Raw genomic sequence first — 12,464 nt, 5'->3', positions numbered from 1 at the left:
GAGGCAGCTCCACAGTGCTCCTCCCCACGGGCTGAGGTGAGCTGACCCCCCCACCAAGGCAGAGGGCAAAGGGCTGCCTTCCTCCCCACAGCTGCAGACCTCTCCAAGGGCTGGGCAACACTTTTGTTCCTGAGGCCCAGCCCTCTCTTTGCTGTAACAAGAGCATGGACATCTTATATTTTATTTCTTAATTATGTTTTCAGTGCTGTTCTTGCAGCAGCTGGGAGCAGAAGCTTTAGCATTTGAGAATCAGGATCGCCTGTTTGCCAGGCAAAATACCCAGGTTTACCAGCCCGAGCTCTCTCTCATGGCAGTGCTCCCACATGGAACTAACTCGGGTTTGCTCCTCTGGCCCTTGGAGATATCTGCTCCTCAGAGAGGCGGAGCATGCACAGGGGATGAGGCAGCAACACCAGTACTGTGGCCCCACTATGAGTAGAGCATCTGGGTGGAAGATCACCACGCCAAAAGCACCAGAAATACTTCAGTAAGGCCACTGAGAAAGCTAAGGAGGGACAGAAAAAGCAAAATCCAGTAGGCTGTATTTGCATAGAGGGAGAAAACAGCTGAGCATTAAGCTGAAGTAAGTACTGAAATGATTCACTGCACAGTGCAATTCAGAGATGTGCAGATGACCAGACACTGCGATTTTGCCTGTCGCCTGTGGGTCCCAGCAGTTGTTCAGACAGATGCTTTGTGGCACCCATAAAAATATAGTGCTGGGAATCTCCTAGCCTTAAATGCTGCTTTTCTACTGTGAACGCTAAACTCCCTGTGGAATTGCCTTCTGACATGATTCCTCCTACATTTATTTATGTGCTGTTGCCATATACTGTGAAACTAGCTGCTTTTGTCCTCTGTAACAGGCAACTAAGCACCTACAGTATAAAATATCCCTAACTGAAGAGCTGGGAAGCTTTACCATTGCTATTGGAAAGTGCCGTGAGATCTCCCTAGAAGGGTGTGGCAGAAGTGCAACCAAGGATATGCTGTTATTTTAAAAACCTGACCATGTGCTGGTTCCTCCTCCTTTGAAGTCAGTGGCAAAGCTGTTTCAGAGGAGCAAGACTACTTGAACAGGCAAACAAGAGGCAGCCTGGGGGCAGAAGAGGCTTAGAGGGAATGGTTTCTACTGCTGTCCTTGAGCACAGAGCTGTTCAGACAGACTGGAGACCTGTCAGCCACTCTCTCCCATTAAGACTAAGAAATGAATGCTTTTCAAGTTGTTAAATGAATGGGCTTGATCTCACAGCCCTTACTCATCTGAGTACTCCCATTAATTTTAGGAAAATAATCACAAAATTAAGTGCTATGGAATGGAGTCCTTAAATTGTTAAATTCTAATATTTGACAGAATTTTTTATTGGATAGAAAAATAATGCTGACATAATTAAAAGGATGTGAAGATTTCACCTTTTGAAGATTGCAGGCTGCTTTGGAGCGAGATGTAAAAGTAGAAGCAGTGCAGAGAGCTGAAGCCCGTGTTATGTCTGTAGGTTATTTTTGAACTTTATGAAAAACACACTTTAGCATTTTATATCCTGACCATTCAACTGTATTCTGGCATTCTAAATGCAAAAATATGCTAACCATGAAAGCAGAACTTTTAAAAATACACTGTCCACTTGGCTTCTTTGCCCTGCTTCAGAGTCTCCCAAGTTTGTTTGGGACAAACTTGGGAACTTTGTTGTGGAATAACTGTTTGAATTGGGGTTTCTTAAAATACATGTGGAGCCTTGTAGCTGCTGTGGGGTGTACACAGTGGTGGAGCTGTACTATTTTAAAATCATCTGGCTATTTCACTTCATGTAAGAATATCTGTCAGCTTAGTTATAAGGAATGAGAAGGGTTGATTAAAACAACTCACGAAGCCATTAAACAAAGAGATAAAATGTAGAACATGTGCTGTAGGGTCGTTTTAATTATAAAGTGGGGGAGGATCTGTGGAAACTGGATGGCAGCTGAGTTTTAAACCCCTCCTAATAGCACCTACATCCTGTTCCTTAGGGATGGAGTTTCTTTTCCGTAAAGCTAGGTCCTTTGGAAATGGTGTTTGGAAGCTACCTCTCATGGCTATGACTGACCATAATGGAATTACTGAGTTCAAGCACTTAGATATGGACTAAAATAGGCATTTATGTACACTAGTCATCTAGTCATTGGGTGCTAGGCTATATAACATCAGAGAAATGTATGCAGAAGCATTAGTCAAGAGGGGAAGGTGTAAGATGTCAAATGAAGAGCCATGAGGATCCAGAGAAAGTGAAGAAGAAAAAAAATAATGGCAGCTTTTTTGCATTGTCTTGATTAACTCATTAGGTAAAAAACCCAGTATTAAATATACTGCTGTATGCTATAGGTATGTCTATTAAGTTCACTTAGCACATAATCTGGCTTTAAACAATTGATATCAGGCAGCCACATGAATTCAACAAAAACTGTTTAAACTTCCCATTTTGCTTTATACTTAGTAACCTTAGTTATAAGCATCAAGAGTTAGCATAATTAATTCTAGTCATCAAGAGTTGGCATAATTAATTCTAGCCCTATCAGAAGGTGTTTGAAGTCTCCCACAAGTTCAAATCAGTCTTTAGCCACTAGAAATCATCATGAGGAGCAGTAAGAAGAGGAGACAAACATCTGCCCATGTCAAAGGTTTTACAACCCCATCCACTTCTCCCAGAGATAGGGCCATTACCTAGGTAGACACTGGGTCTAGTTCAGCTTGGCAGCTCCAGTGTTCCTAATTTAACAAACTTTACATAAATGTCTGCCATGCTTTTTATGCAAATGAAATATGGTCATTCAGTTAACCCTTTGTCACTGAGTAAAATGTGTTCCCAGATAGGAGTACCAACACTTCAAAATATCCATTCATTAAAATATAAAAAAAGACTTGCATAAAACAAAGACATAACATCCAGGACCAATTATATAAAAATGGGAAATAATTATTTAAGAAAAGCATGGAAGACTTGAAGGAGCTATTGCTTCTTGCTCTTGGCTGTAGCTTGAAAGTCTGGGGACTGTTCCCTTGAGGCCTTCAGCTGTCTAATGTATTTTAAGGACATTAAAAAGTGGTAGTTGGGACAGATAACAATCTCCATACTGGCTTGTGGGGCACTCTATCAGGTAGCCAGGGTACCCATCACACCAGTCTGGATCCTAAGCGTTCCCAGCTAAAGAAAATATACAAAGATAACTAGTTGCCATTGGGATGAGGAAGAACTCAGCTCTGCTTAAACAGTGTAAAGTGTGGTTCCCTTTGTTCTTAGAAAACCTTGGTAGTAGAAGAATCAGTCATGGATCCAACAATAAGACACAGCTTGTCGTCTGATGCTCTCAAGACAGCACACCTTGAGGTGAACTTCAGAGGGTCTTTCATAGACTTGCCTCAAGCTGCCTGAGTTAAATGTTGAGGAGAAAGAGGGTAAGAGCTCTCCCAGATGGGATATCGTGGGCCAGGATGCCATTCTTTGTTCGGTTCGCATCTGGTTAGTTCAAATTCTCACTTCTGGAAATGAAATTAAGCACGTTACCATCACTGCCATGGAGAGTTATCTCAGGTTTTTAGAATCATGCTCAGACTCATCCTGTATTTTCCCTAGAACATATGTGTTCTAGGGAACATATGCCTATATATTCCCAGTGGAACAACATATTTTAGGGTCAAAGTTAGTTCTTTGGACGTGTCCCGTTGGCTTTAGTAGGATTACTCATGTGCAAGGAGTGTGAGTAAAGTTCATACAGTGATTCCTAAAATACAAAATGCTAATTACAGTATGCTTCCCTAGGGGGAGAATTGAGGATGGCTGACCCTTGTAACCTCTCTCTTCTCTACCTCTCTTTGTCCAGTCCTCCGTGATGTCAGTTTGTTTCGCCCGCTTTCACCCGAACCTGGTCGTCGGTGGAACGTACTCTGGCCAAATTGTCCTGTGGGATAATCGCAGTCACAGGCGCACTCCGGTGCAGAGAACCCCCTTGTCTGCTGCTGCTCACACGGTAAGGGTAAAAAACACCTCTCCTTCTCCTCAGAGGAGATGCTCAGCATGGAAGGGTAGCTGCCTAGCTGTGTTTTCAATACTAGTTGCCACACAGATGAAAACAGAAGTGTGGCCCTTGAAGGGGAAAAAATAGATATGAGACATGAACAACCACCTCTTGTAAGTGCTTAATCATCACACATTGTACAATAAATTCAGGACATTACTCTCCTTTCCAAGGAAGAAGGCAGGATTGAGTACAACACTTGAGTGAGGCACCTATGTGCCAGCACAGTGTCACTGTAATTCTTGTCCCCATTTTAAAGAGGGCCAGACCACTGTGGAAGCTGTATATGTCTCTCAGCCCAATGTGACAGGCAAATTGAGTCATTATTGTTGTCTTGGTGTACACAAATTTCTTCTTTGAACCAGATTAGGCCCCTATGAGGGTCTCATAGTGGATTCCTGTAAGTAGACACTGGTGCCCTTGGAAAGAGTGGGGCAATTTGCTTCTGTTTTCTAATAGAGCAAGATGTAAATCCCTGCCGTGGTCATCTGCTCCAGACAGGGCCACAGGGCCGAGTTTGCACACTGAGGAAGAGTTTGTTTCAATAGAATGATGCAGGAGAGCATTTTGCTGACACACACAGGTACTTGCAGATAATTAATGATAGTGGCAGTGGGCTCTAGTGATGTCCGGAAGATAAATGGGCAGAGCAGTAACACAAAATGCCTGAGAAAGAAGAGACTGGCTGTGATACAAGGGTGATGTCTGTGATAGGACAGTCTCTTACACCTGTACTCACCTGTACTCTCTTACATGAAGTACTCATATTGTGCTGGAGGAAGAGACAAGCCTGTGTTGCCTGCTAAAGTGTCCTCACTCTGCTATGGCACTGACATCCAGTCCATCCTGTACAAACATCTTGTGCATTCTTGAGCTCCCCTCCTCCAGATTCTGAGCTTGGGCAGACTTTTCAGGAGAGATGGAAGGTGCAGTAGCTCATCTTGGGAGTGGACTTAGGGCAATTCCTGAGTGGAAAGTAGAAAGAAGGAAAAAATGCAAAAAAGTGCAGAAAAACACAAATTTTCTGTCACATAAGGGACTGAATTCGACAAAGCACTCTGAGAGATAATAATCTTGTTCTAGCAGAATGAAGGATCAGACGAAGTGATAGTGCTTTTGCAGCTCCAGCTTTTACAATTCTGTAAGTCTAATGTTTGGAATTTGCAGATCAAGGTTCAGCTTTCAGTTGACTGTGACAACATAATCCCTGGAGTTAAAAGACAACTCCAGAAGCCATGCCATGTGAATTACTGCTAAAGACTCAGTATGGGGCCAGTATTATGGTTGCAAGTCTCTTATATTAAAAATTACAGGTGTGCACAGACATGCTTAGTGGGCCAGGCAATGCAAATATTGTTCTGAAAATTTCCACTATCATGAATGTTGATGTAATTATCTAATGATCTGTGCCATGGGTTGCAACTTCAACATTGCTTTTCATTTCCCTAATGTTTTTGCTCATTTTGCCAGTAATGTTGTTCAATCCGCATGAAAAGAAACAGTCTCTTCTGGAAGTGCAATTTAGAGATGTAGCAGACCAGAAAACTAGTGGCAGGAAGCTGACTGTCACTGAAAATTGAACAACTGGGACTCAAAATCTAGTGGAAAAGCAAAGATTAATGGGAAGTAATTTGTTTACACTCAAAAATCATTTAAAGCAAAATTGTACCTCCTGGAATTATATATTAAAGCAGTTTTATTATTGCAATAGAACAATATGTAATGTTTTGCTTTTGAAAAATATAAATAAATTACTTTCAGTTGTGGATGGGCACTTTATGTGCTGTCATGGATTGGTATAAGTAAGTGTTTACACAGTCTAAAATGAGGAAGCATGATGTTTTAAGGAGTGCTCAGATTTTGCAATAAGAGTTGCTTACTTTATATTCATACATAGGAATTATTTACATAAATTATAAATGAGGTCTTGGTTGAAAAAGGCTGGCTTGAGTCTTTGCTGCCGAGAAGAAAAAAATTAAATTAAGACAACACTACATTAGCGATGTTACTTTTTGTACTGCTAGATACGTGAGCTGAATAGTCTTGCTGTATGTGAAAAAAGGATTTTTCTCTTTTCTTTCTCTTGCTTTGTTTATTTGAAACAGATAGATCATGTTGTTTTCCCTGACTTAAACCTTCCTGAAATTTAGTATCACTGATTACTGCCTGGATTCACCAGGAAAGAGAATTCTACCCACAGCTTACTCACTAATTTCCTTTCACACCCACTACACATCTGCACTTGGGACAACAGGAAATTTTAATTAAGACAAAACCTTTTTGCATGATGATTTCATTTCCAAGATAAATAAAAGCAATCTGGCAGCAACCCTTTGAAAGGAAGGAGCCTGTTTAGACTTTCTGTTACATACAGTTGGTTGTCCTTTTCGTCTGCTTTCCTTACATCTATTCATTTCTGCCTCGAATTTTATTGTGCATGAAATTGATGGCTGGTAGCCCTGATTGAAGCCAGGCCTGACACACTGAGGTGCTGCTGGAAATACATGTGACTCACTCTTTCCCCCCCACTAAATATTCTAGATATTCCACTGCTTGCTGTAGCTTCCTCCCACCCACTCTGTCTGTTTGGACTACTGGAGGTCAAAAGCCCATGAAAGAAACAGGTCTATGCTTATTTCACTCATCAGTACGCAGTAATCCCGTTTAGCACGGGGGTCATTAGCTGACACTAAGCAGCAAGAAGGTCCACCATATGAAGGTAATAATGTGAGAACATGTGTGAGGGACCAACGAGGTCCGTTTGATGATCTGGGAGAAACCAGGTACCTGACAATCTTGAAAGAAAAAAATTGGCCTCAAATGGACCTTGTGACTTACTGGTGTGTACAGGTTGCCTCCAAGCACAAGTTACTATTTCAGCAGCAGCTGTTTGGTCCATCTCAGTGTGGGCACAAACACTGTTTGAACAGGTGCTGCACCTTTTGCTCCTGGAGAGGGGACATTTCCTGAGCCCACTCAGGTATCAAACCTGAGTGTGAGCCAGAGCTCTGAGGATTTCTGCCATTCCCCACTGACTGGGTAGGTGACCTGCAGCTGGATCTTGACGTAAGTGGCAGTTCTGCTATTCCTTTCAGCAGGACCAAATGCTACATTTCTAGCACTACATGGAGTTGGCTTAGAAGCTCCCTAGGGACCTCTTGTAAGGTCCCTTGTAAGATTTTGGTCCAAATCTTCTTTAATTAAGCAAAGTATTAGAGAAAAATGATTTTTCTTTCTGGATATGCAGGTCTTCTATTCATTGGCAAACACAGCAGAGGAATTAAATTTTTCTTTGTTTGACTTTTGTATATGTGTAACCCTTAATTTCACACTATCACTTTTACTGGTCAAAGGAAATTAAATCTTATTGTTCAGTCTGACTGATTTTTCACTCTGGAGTTTGCTAAACTTAACCCATCCCTCATATGTCACCATCAAATATCAGATGACACTTTAGGCTCAAAATGTTACCAGGTTCCTTGGAAAAGGAATAGGCCAAGTTTCATTATGCATACTAACTGGAATTCAGCCTCCATGGAACGACTGCTATGGTGAACCAGGTGGAACACCCTAAATTTAGTCACTTCCCACTTAAAAGGACAGATTTTAAAAGGTGTATTGGCCAGTGCTGAAGAACGCTGATGGGCTTGTTCATGTTCTTCAGCTGGAGTACATTTGCAAACATTTAGCATGCAAGCCAAATTCTGACAGAGTGCAAGTTTTATGCAGCTGTTTTCTTCAATAAAGTTTTCATTTTGATTCTGCTTGGACAGTTTTTCCTCTTTCTACTGGTTATTTTCAGTGTCAAAAGCCATCAGTAGAATGATACATGTCCCTGTGGGTGAAATCTCATCCACATAATTCTGTATTTTCACAGCATTACTCAGCTGGGCTGTTTTATTACGAGAAAAATGAAACTTTGAAAACATTTCCACGTCCATAACATACTTCTTAAAATTTAAATGAAAAAGAAACACAAAATCCTCAACAAAACAACTCCTATCTGGCAAAAGCTGAGTCTTATATTTTCCAGGCATTGTGTGACTACTTAATCATTCTTTAAATTAACATATGAGACACTAGAAATTTGTTTGTGAAAACATAAGAATGGCTCTCTGACTTCCAGTGTTTGTTTTCAGCATCCTGTGTATTGTGTGAATGTAGTTGGAACACAGAATGCACACAATCTTATTACTGTCTCTACGGATGGCAAAATGTGCTCCTGGAGCCTGGACATGCTCTCAACTCCACAGGTGGGTCTGTTTTCACCTACACGGGGGGGAGAAACTGTCTTTGGTAGAGCAGGACACCTGCGTAGTGGAACATTGCTCCTAAAAGCTAAAATCTCACATCCTATACAAGCTAAAGCCAATGGATGCACTTGAAAGAGTAAAGCTTGCTTCCAGCAGTCTCTGCTAAGAGCCAAACCCCATTTCCTTTACCACAAATCATGTAATTATTGTAATACGTTAATACATAGGTCAGTTTCAAGTGAAAATGAACTAGTCCATTTTAAAGCACGGTAATTACAGAAGTCGCCTGTGGTATAAATTGCACTTATTCTACAGCATTGTTTAACAAATATGGACTAGATTGCACTGCTGCTGAACACACCCTAGGCACTGCAGGTTTCCAAGGCACAGAGTCAGAAACTCAGAAACTTACTTTGCTCACAGCCTTCAGTAGCCAAAGGAACAAACAATGCAAATCAAAAGTTTTAGAATTAATTCTTTCCCTCTGGAATGTTTGCTACTATTGTCTGTTCCCTCCCCTCCTCTCCTTTGTATCAGAAATGAAAGGAAACACAGGAAAATTGCCCAAACCACTAGTGATTATAATAATGGAAACTAAACAAAGAATCCAATGCTGAAAAAGGTGTACAGAAAGCATCTTTTAAGTGTTATCTTCTGAAGAAGTACATTTTCTATTCCAACACATCACTCATTTTTATACACAATTTCTTAGAAAAAAATTTAATATCATTTTTACTAAGCATCATGGGATCTGATCTTGTTTCAAAATGCTGCATAGAAACTCCCAATAATGATTTCATTAATCATGTACTAATATGTGTGATTGCAATTGAATTATTTGCTTTTCAGTGTTGACAGAAGAGGTGGGACTCCTCTATCCTAACCTCAGCCATCTAAAAGTTGATGTGTCAAGTCTAAGTTAGAAATTTTCTGTACGGTTGAGGCAGAGAGAGACTGGTGCTTCTGGAGCATGACTCATCCTATCCAAGTGTGAAAAGCATTTCAGATATCCACCCTGAGACATGGAATTATCCTATCTTAGGGTGGAAGAGATCTGGAAGTCATCACATCTACTCCTCTACTCAAAGTGAAGCCAACTTCAAAGTTCGACCACGTTGCTTATGTAAGGCAACAGTGTGGGGCTGGTAGTTGTGCCCTGGGACTGCAAGAAATCAATACTCTCCTGCAGTAGAAATGGAGGCATCTAAAATGGCCCAGGCATCTATTTTCAGGCACCCTGATCCCTTCAATATTTTCTCACCTAAACATCAACAAGATAAATCCCACCCCTGCATATTACTGGAATACTAAAGTCTGAAGCACAGATCTGTGAACATCTGAGTTCCAGGCGCTCATCACTCAAATGGAATTTCCCTGCTCCAAAACTGGCTCTCCACAAGGATGGGAACACACCCCACGTTACACTGAAGTTTGGCACATGGCTCATGGTGATCTAGAAAAGGAAGGCACAGGACTTGACGTCAAGCTGCATGCCATAGCTTTAAACTGGGAGGAGTAAAGTGTTGCTGATGTGTGTCAGTCTGAAACTTTCCAAGGACACAGCTCCAGAGCACTTGTGTACAGTCATGGTGTGGGCGCTGGGAGCAGAGTCCACCACAGTCTATGGTCATGTCTCTGCAGAGGCACTAAATGGTGATCTCACCGCAGAAGATTTCAACAAAAATATATGGTCTCTCTCCCATGTTAACAGAATTTCTCTCTCTCGCTCACATGTTTACAGAAATATGGGATGGTCTCCCAATGCATTTTCCATGCCTTGTTTTGCCTTTACAGTAGAACCAAATTTATTTTAAAGAAAAGTATAAACCAAGCAGAAGTATTTATCTGTGGATTTGCATCGCTCTCTTCTCACAGGAGAGCTCTCTCTCTCCCGCTTTCTTTACAGCAAAAAAAACCTTTTGAGAAAAACCGTACAGGCTTTGGCCCTAGAAGAACAGCAGCATAGACTTTTTAAACACAGAGAACATAACCATTTAAATAGCTAAAAATGAAAATTATGAAATCATACAGGCCTCTTGTGGATTCTTGGGTTAGGCCATTTAGGCTGAAAAACTAAAAAGTTGTGCAAAATCTGCTCAAAGCGTACACATCTTGCAACAGCCACAAACTTGCACGGAGATTGTATTTGCAGTTGCAAAAATGGGCATGCTGATTTACTTTAAAATATAGCTACCAAATGAAAACAGAAAACATTCCTGCTGGTTTGTAGCTCGATGATGGAGTCTAGAGGGAGTGTTTATGATTACCTCAGAAAATCCTTGAAAGGCAGTGCTTAGAATGGTGGTAGTGACAGGATCCCAACTTTTAAATTTTGTTCTGCAAAGGGACAAATGACACAGTGCAATAAATGCCTCACATGTGCACAATATTACATGTGCTTCCTGACAACTGATTTCCAGAATGTAAATAGAAGGGTGTTGCATGATTTAATAAAGCCTGAGGCTGGCAAATGTAACCATTAAGGTATTATCTTTAGTTTCTGCCCCATTAGATTTTAAATTCTCACCTGTCATCTGTGGCTGATTTAAGATGACGCAGAAAAGACCAGTGTCTTCCTGCCAGTCTCATATGTGTGACAGACAGCACTGGGGATGGCGGGAGCATCCTGGTTTGTGACATTGCATCTTCTCACATCTTATGTAGAAGCCAAAGTCCTGTGACTGAGTCAAATGATTTAATCTTCTTCTCCTGCTACCCCATGTAATATTTAGAAATCAATTATAAAAACCCAACCCAGACTAACAGAAGGAGGATCCCAGCATAATAACAAAAACCTGTTTTGGTAGGAGAGCATGGAGCTGGTATACAATAAGTCCAAGCCAGTGGCGGTCACAGGAATGGCTTTCCCAACCGGAGATGTCAATAACTTTGTCGTTGGCAGTGAAGAGGGAACAGTCTACACAGCCTGTCGTCATGGAAGGTGAAGTTCAGCATTTTGTACTTGTAAAACATTGTGTACCTGTGCTGATGAGAGATAGCCATGTGTGTGTGGAGAGCGTTCAGTGTTTGTTGCTCTTGGATCAACAATGTCTGTACTGCTCCTGTGACCAGCACAGGAGCTGCTCAACTTTGAGCATCTGTGCTACAGCCTGTTATGCTGGGACGGTTACCCCAGGCTCCCTGGGTAGTTGGTGGGGACCAGTGACTACTCTTAGGTTGACTTCATTTACCTTTTTCAGTCATGTGCCTGAAGAGAAGATGACTGGGCCCTCAGAAATGCCTCTTTCTCTCCCCTGAGATGAGGTGAGATGAGATGAGATGAGATGAGATGAGATGAGATGAGATGAGATGAGATGAGATGAGATGAGATGGATGTTTACACAGCTGTGTACAGGTTTATACACGTAGCTGAGATGCAGGTGTCTATGTCTGTGCAGGTCAAATGAGGACCTAGGAGACACTTCTGTTGCAGGGTAATAAGATGGTAATTTGATTTAAACCAATATCAGATGGTAATCTGCTTCATTTTTTACCATTCTGAGCTCCATCTTCAGTCTCTGCAGGGGATAAATCAGACAAAAGCCACCATGGGCCTGATTCCTTTAAAAACAGGGATGCAGCCCCAGTGTGCCATAGGGTTCTAGAGAATCCTGTGCTCTCTCACATGTGGTGGTCATGCATAACATGACCCAGGCTGTAGTTTGATACTGCAAGTTCCTTGTTTTGCACCCAGCAAACCTGCAGGATGCTAGTGTAGTGCACTCTGTTAGCTTCCAGTAGTAGTTTTGTCTCTGGGAAACTTGAAAGGCTTTTGTAAAGAACAAGCTTTTTCCACTGACAGACTAGGAGCTCATCCCACTGGTAGTTTGCAATGTTCTCTGAATTCATATTTTATCATATTTTGAGTTTATGTTGACCAAAATGACATTGATACAGTGGTTTAAGGTTGTAAGGCTTCTATTACACATCTCCAAAGTTTTGTAAATACTGTTACACATATGTTTTGTTCAATGTTTTTTATTTTAAAATATTTTTATTTTGGCCTGACCACTGGCAGTGTTGCAAAGCTGTGTCTATTTAGGCATATACTGATAGACTGTGTGGCGGCTCATGGTTTGAATGAATCTGAAGCTGCTAAGACGAATGAAGCATGCCCAAGGGCATTTTTCACTTCTGAACTTTCAGACTTGCCTGGTTTGT

At 41.4% G+C, this 12,464-nt stretch overlaps 1 protein-coding gene across 5 annotated transcripts in view; it reads left to right on the top strand.

Moving 5' to 3' along the window:
* DYNC1I1 (dynein cytoplasmic 1 intermediate chain 1) overlaps positions 1 to 12,464 on the top strand; it is a 184,452-nt gene that overhangs the window by 132,408 nt on the left and 39,580 nt on the right. For all 5 annotated transcript variants that reach the window (XM_063411939.1, XM_063411930.1, XM_063411951.1 and 2 more), the window contains 3 exons: positions 3,856 to 4,002; positions 8,190 to 8,303; positions 11,111 to 11,244. In XM_063411939.1, the coding sequence (XP_063268009.1) occupies positions 3,856 to 4,002; positions 8,190 to 8,303; positions 11,111 to 11,244 (395 nt within the window). The remainder of the gene's footprint in view (positions 1 to 3,855; positions 4,003 to 8,189; positions 8,304 to 11,110; positions 11,245 to 12,464) is intronic.

This window comes from Prinia subflava, chromosome 1 (assembly GCF_021018805.1).
Source record: "Prinia subflava isolate CZ2003 ecotype Zambia chromosome 1, Cam_Psub_1.2, whole genome shotgun sequence".
Lineage (NCBI taxonomy): Eukaryota > Metazoa > Chordata > Aves > Passeriformes > Cisticolidae > Prinia > Prinia subflava.
The sequence above is the reverse complement of the archived record's forward strand: the minus strand, read 5'-3'. Positions and strand labels throughout refer to the sequence as shown.